At 61.6% G+C, this 15,439-nt stretch overlaps 2 protein-coding genes and 1 long non-coding RNA gene across 3 annotated transcripts; 2 read left to right on the top strand and 1 right to left on the bottom strand.

The window, feature by feature from the left end:
- Positions 1 to 156: 156 nt before the first annotated feature.
- Positions 157 to 7,290, top strand: KIFC2 (kinesin family member C2). The gene is made up of 18 exons (XM_068983915.1): positions 157 to 255; positions 474 to 555; positions 685 to 836; positions 962 to 1,100; positions 1,237 to 1,361; positions 1,465 to 1,530; positions 1,616 to 1,744; positions 2,290 to 2,367; positions 2,483 to 2,597; positions 2,671 to 2,780; positions 3,185 to 3,293; positions 3,404 to 3,561; positions 5,238 to 5,342; positions 5,423 to 5,544; positions 5,643 to 5,766; positions 5,873 to 6,002; positions 6,086 to 6,342; positions 6,430 to 7,290. The coding sequence occupies exons 1-18, from the start codon at positions 157 to 159 to the stop codon at positions 6,682 to 6,684; spliced, it is 2,355 nt and encodes a 784-aa protein (XP_068840016.1). The 3' UTR covers positions 6,685 to 7,290.
- A 183-nt stretch (positions 7,291 to 7,473) lies between these two features.
- Positions 7,474 to 8,933, bottom strand: FOXH1 (forkhead box H1). The gene is made up of 3 exons (XM_068983282.1): positions 8,760 to 8,933; positions 8,381 to 8,485; positions 7,474 to 8,277 (listed from the first exon to the last, which is right to left on the bottom strand). Exons 1-3 carry the CDS (start codon positions 8,931 to 8,933, stop codon positions 7,474 to 7,476), a joined length of 1,083 nt encoding a protein of 360 aa, XP_068839383.1.
- Positions 8,934 to 11,691: 2,758 nt separating this feature from the next.
- Positions 11,692 to 15,232, top strand: LOC138088822 (uncharacterized). Its single transcript, XR_011145732.1, has 3 exons — positions 11,692 to 11,911; positions 13,322 to 13,568; positions 15,087 to 15,232. It is a non-coding gene; the product is annotated as an uncharacterized lncRNA (long non-coding RNA).
- The last annotated feature ends 207 nt before the right edge of the window (positions 15,233 to 15,439 follow it).

The following is a 15,439-nucleotide window of genomic DNA, read 5'->3' as shown; positions in this document are numbered from 1 at the left end:
CGCGGAGGACTGGTAGGGATACTGGAAGAAGGTGCGGGGCTGCGCCGAGGGGGCGGCCGCCGGAGCATGCGCACGGGCTCTGCGGCGGGCGAGCGCGGTGTCGGCGCGGGGACGCGGGGCGGCGTGAAGCCGGGCCCTTTGCCGCCCCGCGCTCCCATGTACGCCTTTTACTCGCTGCTCATCTACATCTTCTACAGCCTCTTCCGCAGGGATGGCGGGGCCGCGGCGGCCGCCGACGCTGAAAACCCGGCCCAGGTGAGCGGGGGAGCGCTCAGCTCGGCCGGCTACCCCTTTCCCGAGAACGGTTCGCAGGTCCCAGGGCGCTGACGCGGGAGAGGGCCCGTGCCGAAGATCCCGTCTCTGGTGTTGGAGGCTGAGAGCCCGGAGCCAGCCACCGGGCTCAGTTCCCGGAGGCAGGGACCGCACGGGCTGCCTGGCCTCTCCTCACGGCCTCTCCCCCACTGCCTCCCTAGAGCGCCCGCTGTAAGCCCGGGAGTCGCCGCCGCGCCTACCAGCCAACCGCTGAGCTGTGGACCGAGCTGACCGGCCTGGTCGGTAGGTACTGTTGGTGCATCCGGAACGCTGCTGAGAGATGCAGGGAGGGACCTGGCAGCCGCCGGCTGGTGGCCTGGCGTCCGACACAAGACCCAGCGCGCCTCCCCATCCCGCTCCCTGGCTTCGCAGGCTCTTCGGAGGCCGAGGATGGGTCGGGAGGGGGAGCCGAGCGCTGTCCGGCGGAGGTCTCCCTGGAAGAGGCTCTCGTGCGTCTCGCCGAGTTCCTCTCAGTCCAGCTGGGGGCGGAAGAGAGCTTTGGGACTCCTCCCGACCTGAGCAAGGTGAGCAGTTGAAACTCTTCCAGCAACGTGTTCTGTCTCCCCAGGTCCTCTGATCACCATCCATCCCTGTTTACCCTCCACCCGGCCCCCATTCTTCTCCACTTTGATGCCTGTTTCTTTCCCAGCCCGGTGATGTTCCCCCACTGTTGACGGTGACTGGTCAACTCTTGGCTCTCCTGGCATGGATTCGAAGTCCCAGGGGCAGGCAGGCCCTGTCCCAGGGGACGCAGCCTGTCTCAGGGGTGCAACACCCTCCTCCTGCTGGTGCGTAAGGAGTAGTGAGCTGAAGAGGGAGTCTGACCAGGGGTTGACGCCCCCCAGAACCCAAGCAGCCAGATGTGAGCTGCCCCCTTTCAGGCCACAGAGCTCTTCTGTTCTAATTGGGTCCACCCCACCCCAGGATCCCCATTGCAAGAAGAAAGCCCTTCCCTTTCACAAACGGGCGAGGCCCAGGGACAGCAGCCTCCTCAGCTGGAGGAGGACCAGAGGGCTTGGCAGCGGCTGGAACAGCTCATCCTTGGACAGGTGAGGAGTCCAGAGCAGCTGGGACCTGGGCATCTGGGAAGGGCCTGGGAGTCTGGGAGGGGACTGGAAGGAGGTGTTCCACCCTGTGCCCCTCCCTCTCCAGTTGGAAGAGCTGAAGCAGCAGCTGGAACATCAGGAGGAGGAGCTGGGCCAGCTGCGCCTGGGAGTGGTGAGGCTGCTGGATGGGGGCTGGACGAAGGACCCAAGAGGGTACCAGCCTCCAGGTAAGTCCTGAGGGCTTCCTTCTCTCCCAGGGAGCAACAGACTCAGAGAAAAGGGTTCAGCATCTGACTCTGGAGAACAAAGCCCTGAAACAGAGCTTGAGCCTTACTCGGGACCTCCTGCTGCACTGGGGCCCTGCCCCCAACACCAGGGCCCCCCAGGTATCCTGCTTCTTAGCTGCGACCGTCCCTGCAGCCTGGGGCTCCCGCACAACTGCTCTCCAGCAGCACTGCCCGTGCTTTCTCAGGACTCACGCTCTGACCCTTCATACCTGGGCCCAGACTGTGGGCAGCAAGTGCATGGCAGCCCTGTTCAGGAGACGGATGCTGGGACCCTCCTGGTGCTCCTGGGGCTGAGCCTCTGCACTTCTCATGCAGGAGGCCTGTTTCCATCCCTGGGCAGGGAATTAGATCCCACATGCCTCAACTAAGAGTTTGAATGCTGCAGCTGAAGATCTCACACAGCCTAATAAATGTTTTTTTAAAAGGGGCGGTGGGGGCACTTGAGAATCCCCTCACTTCACTCCAAGGCTCCTCCCAGTAAAGGATTTGGGGAAAGTACCCTTGCATGGAATTGGGAGGCATGGATGTGTGACCAGCTTTACAACCCTCTTTTAACTTTCTCATCCGTAAAATGGGGCAGCTGGAATGTACCCCCCAGTTGCCTCCTGCCTCCACAATTTGACTGGTTCCCACTCCCCTTGCAGGAGGAGGCAGAAGCCCTGCTGGAGCTCCGGGGGCGGCTTCAAGAAGCCCAGGACACCACGGAAGCCCTCCGAGTCCAGGTGGGCACTGGGCCCAGGGGCTGGGAAGTCTGGGGCGCTGGGAAGGGGGTGTCTGAGGCAGAGCCTGGTAAGTGCCTGTTTCCTCAGTGACAGGGGTGGGGTTGGGTGGGGGCAGCTAGGGGTGCAGGAGGTGCAGCTGCAGGGCCTTCAGGGGGCCCTCCGGCAGCTCCAGCAGGAGACTGAGCAGAACTGCAGGAGGGAGCTGCAGCAGATGCGAGGGCAGCTGGCAGGTAAGCTCTGGGGCTGTGGAGCGCATGGCGAGGCGTGGCATCTGGCCTCCCCTCACTATGGCCTCCCCCGCAGGACTTCGTGCTCGCATGGCCAGCTTGCGTCAGGGCTGTGGGGACCTCCGGGGACTCGTCAGCACCTTTACCCAGAGCTGCCAGGGTTCTCTGAGCGAAGCCCAGGGACAGGTCAGGACTGCTTGCTCCCTCCCTCGCACTTGCTCTCTGGCAGCCTTTTCATTGGCCTTCCCTTGGGGAGCCCCTGTCCCCACCTCCTTTCCACTCCCAGGGTGTTGTCTGCTCTGACGGAGACCAGGGGCTCTGGAGCCAGAGTGACTGTGTCCTGTGCAGGCTGGGGTGACAGTGGATCTCTCACACGGTTGCCAGGAGCCACCATTCTCCTCAGGTCCCTGAGCTTCATCCCAGGTCACTGAGAGATCATCCCTGTCCACTAGGGCCTGAAGCCACAGAAGGCAGTAGATGACCACAGCTGGGCTGCATAGTAGATCCTGCCCTCAGCACCGCATACCCCAGCTGTTTCCACTGCCTCCCCTCCCTGTGCCGGCCCCTCCCTTACGTCTCTGTTCCCCCAGGTTTCCTGGGCTCTGGGGGCACTGTCAGCTGATGGGGCTGGGACTCAGCTCGCAGAGGTGCGGCAGGGGCCTCTGCCTGGATGCCCAGGGCGGCTGCTGGAGCTCAAGGGTACAGCAGGTTTGGGGAGGAAAGGGCTGGCGTGGCAGAGGTTGGGGATGTGGAAGCTCTTCACACTTCAGGACCTAGGAGGCAGCCCCTGGACCTGATCTCCACCCCAGGAAACATCCGTGTGCTGTGTCGGCTGAGGCCAGGGACACCCTCCAGCCTGGTGAGCTTAGAGCCTGGCCCAGGTGGCACTGTTACCACCTGCTATCGAGGGCACCAGCGTCGCTTCCGCCTAGACTGGGTCTTCCCTCCGCACGCCAGCCAGGAGGAGGTGATGCTCCACCCTTGGATCTGTGTCGACTGTCTCTCAGATACCCTGGAGTCCTCAGGAGGCTCCTGTCTGTCCGCCCTCCTAGGAGAGAGGGTGGCTGGACTCCAGCAAGGAAGGGAGAGGAGCCGGGGGGCCTGGGAGCAGGGCTGGCATCCTAGCTGGGCACCTGCTTTCCTCCCAGGGCTTTTCCTTTGCATCTGGCCACCAAGCTCTTGCAGGCTGGGGAAGACAAATTATGGCTTAAAGGAAGATTAACATTTTCAAAAGTAACTTTGTGCCAGGAGAGTGTGCGTGAGGTGACAGTCCCGCAGGGCTGCAGGGCACAGCTGGGGCCCTGCTGTGCCCGGGGACCTCTGTCCCCCAGGCTTCTCTGGCTGTCCACTCCCCTGGCCCACCATTCAGACTGACCCACTCTGAGGGGGGTACCCCTCCTTGCTTTGTGGTTAGGGGAGTGGGGAGCACAGGTGAGCTTCCAGCACCTGAGCTCTCCCAATGCCCGGCTCAGATCCTGCCCTCCTCCCCTTTGCTGCCAGACCCAGGGAGCTGGAAAGCAGAGGCTTAAGTCCCAGCGCCCACCACACCCTCTCCAATGCACACACACTGTGCAGCTGGAGCTTCCTTAGCTCAGGAACAAGGCTGAGAGCTGGGACAGTGAGGAGAGAGGCAGAGCTGTCAGAGATCAGACTGTGGTGGCCTCACAGGGACAGGCTGGTGAGAGTGCCTGGCAGGTGGCCAGGGCTCCCTCTTTCACTTTCTGGGGCCCCACAGCTGTTTGCCACCTACCTCCATTTACCCCCACACCACCCCTGCCCTGTCTTCAGCCTCCATGCCAGCTACAGCCCTGGACAGGGGCCCCTTTTTGCACTGTCTTCCAGGTGGACAGGGCCCTCCGGTTCTGGAGGAAAGAGTTAAAGGCATCTGGAGCTGAGCCCCCTCTCTGCAGGAGCACCCCTAGTGCTCCTTTCTAGCCATGGAGTCTGAGCCATCTCACTGGCTGTTCTGGGTTCTGCTCTAGTGCCTGGCAATCAACATTTCAGACAGCACTGGCTCCCCACAGTTACCAGACGTCTCTGGGCATGGTAGCTGACCCTGACCGTGTCATTGCTGAGGAGGCTGCTGCTGGTGTCCAGCTGCCAGCAGGATGCCAAGTCCCAGCTCCATGTGCCCTTTACCTGCGTCTGTGCACCCGCCCAGGGACGGCTTCAGGATCCTGGCTGCTGCCAACCCCCAGCCATGGGCCCTCTGGGTTCATCCTTCACGTGCCACGTGGTGCACTAGCCCTCTTTCCACATTCTCACTTAATCCTCACAACAGGTGTCGCTACAGTCCCCACCTTGCAGAGGAAAAGATGAGTGATTTGCCTCCAATTCCATCTAGGGTTTGAACCTGGCCATCGAGCCCAGGGTCTGGACCCTTGACAGCCAAACCCCCAAGTCTCCCAAGCAGTCAGTCATCAGGACTCTATTACTCTGTTCCCGCTATTTGTCATGTTCCTTCCCTCTTTGGCTGGCAAATTCTTGGAAATGCCACTTTGTCCAGGAAGCCTCCTCTGTCTGTTGGGAGATCCTCACTTTCCCTACGTTCCCCTAAAGCTAGTCTCCTCCCAGGGGAATCAAGTTATGGTCAAGTTATCTTGCCCCAGGCTTAGGGCCCTTCCAAACCCCTTGCACCCGTAGGTCTTCAGGGAGCTGGAGTCTGCTGTGCTGTCCTGCCTCGGGGGCTACAGTGTCTGCATTTTCACCTACGGTCAGACAGGGACGGGGAAGACCTACAGCATGGAGGTGGGAAAGGACGCAGTTGGGGAGCTCCGGAGCCAGGGGCTGGGATGTGAGCTTGCTGAGGCACCCCATGCCATCCCCAGGGCCCGCCCGAGGACCCCGGCATCGCTCCTAGGGCGCTGCAGTCACTGTTCCGGGAGATGGGCACAGGCGGGCAGCACCGTGTGACCCTCAGCATGGTGGAGATCTACAACGAGGCTGTCAGGTCAGGGGCACCTGGTGCCTCCTGCCTTGCCCCCAGCCCCAACCTCTTCTGTCTCCGCCCCCCAGAACCCCCAACGGAGCCCTACCCTTTTTCACCAGGGACCTCCTTGCCCCAGGGCCTCCCCAGCGCCTGGCAGTGAGGCAGGGCCCAGCAGGCCAGGGGGGAATCCAGGTGGCCGGCCTCACCCACTGGGACGTGCCCAACCTGGAGTCTCTGCACCAGGTGAGGCTGCTCAGTGGGGCTCCGCAGCCCTCCAAGCCCCTGCCCTGTAGCCGCACTGGGGGCGCGGGCCCCGCTGCAGGCCAGCCCTTGTCCACCCGTCCTGCAGATGCTGAGCCTGGGGAGGAGCAACCGGGCCACCGCCGCCACCGCCATGAACCAGCGCAGCTCTCGCTCGCATGCCCTGGTCACGCTGACACTGCGCACAGCGTCCCCATCGCGCGGTCCCGGCACCGCAGGTACTTCGGCGCCTGAGCCCTGTGGGGGCCTCACTGCACCCACGCCGGGCTTCCGTCCACGCCGGGCTCGCTCGCCCCTGCAGGCACGCTGCACCTCGTCGACCTGGCGGGGTCCGAGCGCGCCTGGAAGGCGGGGGCAGCCGGCTCGTCTCAGGAAGACCGGGACGGCGCCCAGCGTCTACGGGAGGCTCGGACTATCAACCGCTCGCTGCTGGCGCTGGGAGGCGTGATGGCCGCGCTGCGGGCCCGCCGGCCCCATGTGCCCTTCCGCGACTCGCAGCTGACGCGCCTGCTGCAGCCGGCGCTGGGCCCAGGCGCCACGGCGGTGCTGCTGCTGCAGGTGGGCGGGACGGCCTGCGGGGAGGGTAGGGATTTGCATGCCAGGCACAGCCCACCAGGGCACGCCCACCAGCGCTGCTACCTGCAGATCTCCACGCGGCCCGAGGATCTCGGCGAGACGGTGTGCTCGCTCAAGTTCGCCGAGCGTGTGGGCCGAGTGGAGCTGGGGCCGGCCAGGCCCCGCAGGGCCCCCCGCTCCGGGACGCCCTCCTCCCTGAGCACCGACACACCACTCTCCGGGACCCCCTGCACCCCTACGCCGTCGCCCGGCAGCCCTCCAAGCCCCGGCCTAGACAGCGGCTCCAGCTCGGCCCTGGCACCACCGGAGGACCTGCCTTCCTAGTCCTGCCCAAGGAGCCTGGGTCACATCTCTGCGGGCAGAGGCAGCAAAATCCCTATTCCCTCATGACTTCCTTGACCTCTGGGGGCCGCTGCCCCCTAGACTGCTGGAGCCCACCCTCCTCTCCCACCCTGGAGGAGTGCTCTGCCTGGGGTAATTATCACACCTCCCCCCCCACCCGCCCCCCCTTATCACCATCTGCTGTTATCATAGCGCACAGCAGGGGATCCCAGGGCCACAGGCAGACCGCGGCCACGTGGTCACCAGAGTCACTATCTCATCAGACTTGCGTTGAAATGTTGTCTATTCCTTTACTGTTGCCTGCCCACCACCATCACCAAAGCCAAGGAGGGTCTCCATTCTCGATCCCCTTCCCCCCAAAGGTGCTTCCTCTTTCCCAGGCAACAGCTGAGGGAGGACAGGGGTTTAGGCTGGAGCCCCATTAGGTCTTCCCTCCCCCAGCCCGAGCCAGGGAGGGGAGGTGACAGCTGGTGATGGATGGATAGATGGATGGAGAGCTGGAGAAGGTGGGACCAGGAAGGGTAATGGAAGGGCTACTCTAGGCAGAGCCCTGCTCCATCCAGCCTTGCCTCTAGGGGTAGGAGAGACAGGACTAACCACCGGGGCCTGGTGATGCCCTGCTGGGCCATAGCTCTTCTGGGGCAGCCAATAAACATGTGGACTCGCAGTGTGGCTGGTGCCTCTGTCTCAGGCTGCCAGAGTCACACAGACCTTGGTTTCTCCTCAACAAGCCTAGGGGTGGCAGAGGAAAGCAGCCCCTGCCCTGGAGCATCACAGGCCGTACCAGGAGAGCAGCCAGCCTGGGCTGGGGGTAGCCAGGTCTCGGGGGTGGCTAACCCACACGTCATAGATGCTTTTGTTGGGTGGCACCCCCTGGAAGAGAGCATCTAAATCCCAGAGCAGCCTTGTGGGGCCATGGGTTTCCGGAGCTACCCCCCAATAGCCTGTGCTGGTGGAGGGAGGGCACCGGGGGCAGGAGGTGGGTGGCAGTGGGGCCAAAGGCATCACTACGTTGGGAGTGTAAATGGGCAAGTAGGAGGTGGGCAGCTGTCCCCACAGCGAGGCCCTGTGACCTCCACCAGAGAGAACCCCCGGGTCTGGGGTGCCCTGCACTAAGTGGAGAGGCCAGGCCCTGGGCTCAGGGGACAGGACGGAGGGCTTTCTGTTTTCCCCCTGGGAAGTCTTCCCCTCTGCCCTGATGGGCCTTGGGAGGGGGCAGACGGGCCACAGAGGCTTCTCACAGGGCGGGAGTGCAGCAGGCACCTCTCCCTCCCCTGAGCGCTCTGAGCCTGACCGTCTGGGGCTGCTCCGCGGTGTCCCCTTCCCGGAGTCTCCTAGCAGAGACTTGATGCTGAAGCCCTCGCAGGGCGGCAACTGGGGACTGGGCGGCTGGTAGGGCCGGCCGTGCAGCACGTAGGGGCCGAGGTCCTTGGCGAAGGCTCCCCTCGCGCCCCTGCTCTGCCAGCGCCGGCACAGGGCCGTGTTCTGCAACCGCAGCGCCTCGGCCGGGATCAGGCTCACGTCGACCGCCCAGAAGTTGCCCTTGGCCTGAGGCTTCGCGGGATCCTTGGGCACCTGGTGGGGGAGGGGAGCAGGCTTGGGTGGGGCCGCACGACCCCGGATATCAGGATTTCCGCCGGCGTCCCGGTCCCAGGCTCCGAGCCTCGCCCTGCCCTACCTTGCGGAAGCACCGGTTGGAGGAGAGGTTGTGGCGGATGGAGTCTTTCCAGCCTTCGTAATCGTCCCTGAAGAAGGGGAACGCGGCCTGGACCTGACGGATGATCTGAAACCATCGGGTGGGCGGTGGGCGCCGTAAGCCAGGGCGCGCGGGCGGGGGCAACGCTGCCCCTCCCCTCGCCACTGTGTGGTCTGCCTCGCCAGGAAGGGGTCTGCCCGAGCACTTTAGCTCTCTCCCTGGGTGCCCAGGCCCCCCTGGTATGGCTGGGACGGCCAGGTCTGGGTGGAGGCCGGAGCCTGGGCCTCAGGCCATTGGAGGACGCGTAGGGGCACAGGTCCGATCACCGAGTGCGAGGGAGAGCGGGCGGGGGTCCTCTCACCTGGGCCAGCTTCAGCCTGCGGGAGGGTGCAGCCTGGATCACAAGGGCGATCATGGCCAAGTAGGTGTAGGGGGGCTTGTCATGCCGCAGGTATCTCTTCTTCCTCCTCTTGGGGGGCTGGGAGGGCGAATCCCCCTCAGGGAGCCCCAGGCCGGGGTTGCTGCAGGGCCCCATGCAGGGGAAGCAGGAAACGTGGGCAGGGACCCAGCCGGGCAGTGGGCGCTGGGCACGGGGTAGTGTGGTAGTGTGGGGAGGCAGAGCTGGGACCTGAGGCCAGGCGGGGGCTGGCGGGCCAAGCCCTTTATCATTCGGATGGAAGGGGGAGGGGAGGGGAGGCAGAAATACGCGATGGGGGAGGGGAGCGTGCTGAGGGCAGCCACAATTAGCAGGTTTCGGTTAATCTGGAAGGGAGGGAAAGGGCAGGGAAGATTCCAGTGGGGGCTGCAGCCTGCCACCCAGGCCCCATTCCTCACCCCTGGGCTGCCTTGCGCACCCCCCTAGAGCTGGAAAGAAAAGTCTGTGGAAGGGGCTATGATACACACTTACTTTATCCCACCCAGATCTCAGGCTCCCATTCAACAGAGTAGTGATTGGTCCAAGATGAGCTGCCAAGAAGGGGTGGGTCCTGCCCAGAGTTCAAGGCCAAGCAGCTAGCAGGACTTGGATGGTGGTCTGGGAGGGCTTCCTGGAGGAAACCTCATAAATAAGAGACAGATACAGTTGACTCAAGGGATTTTCCCACAGGCTGCTGCAGGGCCCCAGCGGGCTTCCCAGGTCCTGGAGGCCACTTTCCCTCCCTTCTTGGTGCTGGTCCACAGTGGGTCCTCACTGTACACTCACTCTGCACCTCAGTGGCCCTGGGACAGCTGGACCTCCCTGGCCTTAGAACTTCCTGGAAGCTCATTTGTCTTTCTGCCCCTCTTCTGGGCCTGTGGGTCCAGATCCTTTGGAAGTTTTTCAGAGGAGGAGGTCACTTGGTCCTCTGGGGCACTCAGGCAGTGCCCCTGGGTGGGTGTGCGTGGAGGGGCAGGCCTTCTAGCCATAGGGGTTTACTGGATACATCTTGGGGCCACGCCTTGAGAATACATCCCTGTGGATCATGGTCCCTACCCAGGGGAGCCTGGGAGCACCACTTGGCATCACCCTGGGCAGGAGTGAGGACAGCTGTGTTATGTGTGGGTACACAGGGCTTCCCAGTGCCCTGTAGCTTACTCTAAAAGGAGGGCGATGCTCCCCAGGCTGGTGGGGTCTGGCCTGAGTGGAGAAGGGGCACTCTGGGAAGAGTGGAGTCTGAGCCCCATGAAGCCTGTGGTGCCAGCACCCCCTGCTCAGGCCTGGCTAGAGCCTCTAAGTGCTTTAGCAGGCACAGAGCCTGGCCCAAAGGTGCGGCCCTGGAAAAGTGTGTTTGGCAGCGACCCTGAACCATGGTTCTCCTGGTCCCAGACCCTTCTGTCCACTCAACTCCTCCCTGGCCTGATCTGTGGCTCTGCCTCGCAAGTGCTCTGTACCCTGCTCTGTATGCTACCCGAAAGCGGGTTCCCCCCCCCCACCGGGGGAGGACTGGGCAAGTTTGCACAAGGCATTTATCAGGCCCAGGACACCAGCAGTGGTAGGGTGTTGCTATTAGAACCCCCAGACCCGAGGGAAGCCATGGAAGCACAGGGACACACTTTATATCACTTTACTCAAGATTTTTCTCAGGCAGCAGCAGCACTCCCCCTGCCCAGTCCGCCCCCAATTATAACCTTGCTAAGTCACTTCAGTCGTGTCCGACTCTGTGCGACCCCATAGACGGCAGCCCACCAGGCTCCCCCGTCTCTGGGATTCTCCAGGAAAGAACACTGGAGTGGGTTGCCATTTCCTTCTCCAATGCATGAAAGTGAAAAGTGAAAGGAAAGTCGCTCAGTCGTGTCCGACTCTTAGCGACCCCATGGACTGCAGCCTACCAGGCTCCTTCGTTCATAGGATTTTCCAGGCAAGAGTACTGGAGTGGGGTGTCATTGCCTTCTCTGCCAAGTAGCTTAGGTGGCAGCTAATTTAGTGTAAACCCTTAGAGGGCTGAAAATCTGGAGCATACAGTGGGTGTGCAGCTCTCACTGAGGTGCTGAGAGAAGGGATGGGTGATGGGTGCTCTGGAGGAGGAAGCCTGGGGCTGAGATGATGTTGGTGGGGTGCTACACTGCTACCTCCATTATCAGATTCTTCATATTTCCTCTGGCTTCCTCTGGACTCCCATGTCACCTCTTCAAGTCCTGTTCGTTCCCAGGGCTCTAGCTGAGAGGTTCTTGTGTCTTCTAGCCCAGTTCAGTTATTGAGAGGTCTTTTTCTCCAACAGGTCTAAGGCACCGCTTTTCCTCCACTGTCCCCTCCTTGCTTCCAGGATAAAGCCCAGCTCTTGGTTTGGCGTTCAGGGCTCCTCACGTCCTGACTACTTATCGCTGGCCGCACAGACCCCACAGAGCGGGCCCCGCCCTCCTAAACCACCACCTCAACTGTTCCCACCTTGGCGCATGCTCTCCCCCCATAATGCCCCTGCTTTGTCGAGTGAACTCGGACCCTTCCTTAAAAGATCAGAGTAATCAGACGACCACCCTCGTGGCAAACTTGTGACTACTTGCGCTTCTCGCCCTGGCAGGCCCTCCCCTTGCCGGCCGGCCATCACTGCACCCTGCCCACGCGGCGGTCCGCAACCTCCCCAGTCCTTCTGGGCAAGCCCCGCCCCCGGGGGGCGGTTTCCGGTCCTGGGGAGCGCGGGCCGGAAGTTTCGCGTTGCCATGGCAAGGGCCGGGCGCGGGCCCGCCCCCGCGGCGCCGGGAGGAGCGCTGGGCCGAAGGACCCGCGGACCGGCTCCGATCGGCTGCGAGGTGGCTGCTGGCGCGAGGCGGAAGGTGAGGAGCGGACTTCCGGGGCCGGCGGGCGGGCGGGGAGACCGGGAGGCTGGGATCCCGGCGGGAGGCCGCCCAGACCCCGCTCGGCGCCGGTGCTGAGGGTCGGGAAGGCTCCTGGAGTGGCGGCCGTCAAGGCCGGGCCGGGGCGCTGTTCGCGGCTGAGCCGAATGCGGGGTTGTTTTCAGCCGTGTAACCTGTTGGCCTACCTAGGCAGCACCGGAGTTACCTCCGTTTCAGCTGAGGACATTCGGGCCTGCAGAGAAGGTACTTGCCAGGCTTCGTGTGTGCTTTGGAGCGAGGCCAGAGGAAAGACCTGAACCTTTCTGTGCCAAATCCCTTAACTTCCAGGGGTTCTAGTGACCTCCTTGTAGGGATCCTGGGCTCCAGCCCACCGATGGGTGTCCGGGCTGGAATAGCCATAGCTGTGCGGCGAGCGCCGGCCCGCGCGGCTTCGGAGGCGCAAGGGGCCTGGGCGGGAAGGTCCACGCCGGTGGGGCCCCTCCCTGTCCTGCAGTGGAGGCTGAGGCGACTGTGGGGTTAGTTTCCGTGGGTGCGGAGGCGTTTCAGGTGTGGGGGAGCGGGAGCCAGGGCCGAGCTCTGGCTGGCCCTCCTCAGAGCTCTGGGCCTTCCTTTCCCTACCCCGTCCTTAGCTTGGGGATGGAGTGGGGGCCGCACTGCTCTTCTCAGCCCCTCTGCTGCCGGGGATGCTCCCTGGTGATGCTTGGGGGCTCTCCCTGGGAGAGCTGTGAAGGAAGGGCCTCTGTGCCCCCAGGCTGGCCTCCTGGCTTACTTCAGGGGCAGCGAGAGTCGCCTTATGGGCGGATGGTTCCCTGACGGATCCTGGACCGCGCTGGCCCCGCGATCCTTGCCTGGGGGCCGTGTGGCGCTCTGAGCAGCCAGCTCCCTGCCTGCCTCCACTGTGCCTGCGGCTCTTGGCTCAACGCTGGGATGGAGCAGCATCAGCAGGTCTATCTTTCCTTCCTTGTGGGCTCTCCGCGGACCTGCCCTGGCTTCATCCCTCACCTGCTTGGACTCTGCTCTCCTGGAAGGTTCCTGGGCTGGCAGGCGCCCAGCAAGAGGCCCTGGTACCTGTGGGCTCCACGTTGGTGTCTGTGTTCTAGGGCTTTCTGAATTTCACTGTGTTCAGCTTTGGAACTTCAGTCTCAGATGAGCCTGTGGTGGCCCAGCACGGCACCTGCACCCCAAGAGTTCCCCACGCCAGTGCCTCTGTCCCGGTCCACTTGTTAGCCAAAGCAAGTGTCTGGGTGGTAGTGTCTTCTCTCAGACTTGCTCCTCAGTTGCCCAGATCCTGGCTGTCCTGTCCATCTCTCGTACCAGCAGCCTGCACCTCCTTCTGGGATGGGAGCCGTTGCTCTTGGCTGCTCTTCTGGGCTCCGACTCGGCGCTTTGACTCCACCCTTCTCACCATAGGCAGAGTGATGGGTCCGAAAAGCAGATCTGATCCTTGTCCCTCCTGAACATCCTTCCTCAGAGACTGCTGATCGACATGCCTGTCTTTGCACACTCGTCCCCCTCCTCTGCCCCTGCCCCACTCCTGAGCACCTTGCCATGTGTGTCGGGCCTCCACCCTCCTGAACCCCTGCAGTAGTGGTGGAGGAGGCGGGGAGGGGAGAGAGTGAGCCTCCGCCTCCCTTCCAAGCTCTGTGTCTTTAGGAACGGCCCTGCCAGCACATCAGACTGAGAAAAAAGGACAGAGGGACAGTCATGTCTAATTCCACAGACGCCTGGGACGGCGGGCTGGGGAGGAAGAGACGCTCGGCTGCCGGGCCCCGTGCTGGCTGTGTGGTGAGGCCCGACGGCAGACAGCGAGTCTGGGCTGCGTGCTTCCTGGGCGGCTGTGACAGACACAGATTGCCGGGACTGCCCGAGACCTTGGTCATTCTTTGACCACTGCTGTTGGGTAGGTTTTGTGTGGGGTGCTTTGTAAGACTCACCCCCACCCACCCCCAGAACCTCCTTCTGTTTTGGAGCCTCCAGGACTCAGGTGAAGCTCCTGCAGACCCTTCCCACCATCCGGGAGGCTGGATGGCCCTTCTGCTCTGGCAGGGCACACGGCCAGCCTCGCTGTGGCCACAGGCCTCCTGCGTTTGCTCCGGGCTGCGCTCAGGGCGCGTGGGCACTGCATGTGTCACCATCACAGGCTCTGCATCCCAGTGCCAAGCCCAGCCCTGGCACAGCTGCACTCACAGCTGAGTGGCAGTTCATCCACCCGGCGGCTCAGTCCTGGGCTGGGCACCTGCGTCTGCTTCCGCGCCGTCCCTCAGTGTAGGGAACCCATCAGCTCCTGCGGTCATGGGTACTTCTGCAGGTCAGGCCCGGGGCTCGGGGAAGAAACCAGTGACTAGTGCAACAATGGAAGCGGGGTGAAGACGCAGCAGAGTGACGGGTTGACTGCAGGGGACCTGACCGAGGCAACGTTTAAGCTGGGATCTGAGCTGCAGGAAGGAAGGAGCTATGCTGAGATCTTGTGAAGAACTTTCCAGACAGAAGGCACAGCTGACAGAAAGGGGCGCAACGATGAGGTGGCAGATCGGGGCTGGCAGAGCTTTTCTGTGAAGGGCCAGAGAGTCAGGCTTTCAGGCTTTGAGGGCCACGTGATCCCTGGGGCAGCTATTCTGCCGTTTTGTGTAAGAGCAGCCACAGACAATATGCAAGTGAATGTGCTCTGTTTCCACAAAGCTTTACTGACAGACCCTGAAACTTGAATTTCACGTGATACTCATGTGTCACCAAGTATTCTTTTTCTTTTAATTTGTTTGCCAGTCATTAAGGTCAAAACCATTTTCAGCTCATGGGCCATACCAAAACAGACAGTGGATCAGTTTGCCAGCCCCTGTGCCAGACACCAAAAGCGCTGTGTCTTAGTTCATTGAATCCTCATAAGAACTTATAAGGAAGGTACTATTATTCCATTTACAGATGAGGAAACTGATTTCCTCAGAGGTCAAGAAACTTGACCAGTGCCCTCAGCTCCTGGCACTTTAAACCCAGAGTGTGGTTCCCGAGCTCAGCTTCCAGCCTCTGTGATATGGAGCCGAGGTCCCTGAGGTGCAGGAAGCAGGAAGCAGGCCAGTGCTGAGTGGGTAGTGGAGGGGTATGGGAGGAGACAAGGCCAGGAGGGGCCAGATCATCGGAGTTAGAGGCCAGGGGAAGACTTAGGTTGTATACTTTTATTTTTTTACATCCAACTTTATTGAGGTGTAGTTTACGTATAATAAAAGGCACCTATATAAAATAATTTGGTGGGTTTTGATAGATATATGCTCCTTGTAAACGCCACCGCAATCCAGACACAGAGCATCTCCCTCATCCCTGAAAGTCCCTTTCCCTGTGCCCAGTCCACGGTCCTCCCTGCCCCAGGCAACCACTGATCTGCTTTTGTTTTTATAGATTCATTGTCCCTGTTTTCTTTCCCTAGAATTTCACATAAGTGGACGGATACAGGATGAACACTTTTGTGTCTGACTTCCTTTCGCCAGACAGAACGTTTTGGAAATTCAGATTGCTGCATGTCTCCATGGTTCATTGTTTTTCTTGCTGGACGGTTTGGTATTCCATTGTATAGGTACACTGTTTACTCCATACACACACCTGTTGATGGACATTTCGGTGCCTTCCAGTTTTTGGCTATTGTGAATAAAACTGCTGTGAATATTCATGTTTACCAGTCTTTGTATGGACATACACTTTATTTCTCTTGGGTTGAGATGACAGAAATGATGGTTGAAGTACGTACTTGTATTTCACTCTATACAAAAAGTGCCACAACTG

The sequence above is a fragment of the Capricornis sumatraensis genome, chromosome 11, assembly GCF_032405125.1.
Source record: "Capricornis sumatraensis isolate serow.1 chromosome 11, serow.2, whole genome shotgun sequence".
Classification (NCBI taxonomy): Eukaryota; Metazoa; Chordata; class Mammalia; order Artiodactyla; family Bovidae; genus Capricornis; species Capricornis sumatraensis.
This window is presented reverse-complemented; position numbering and strand designations above follow the sequence as displayed.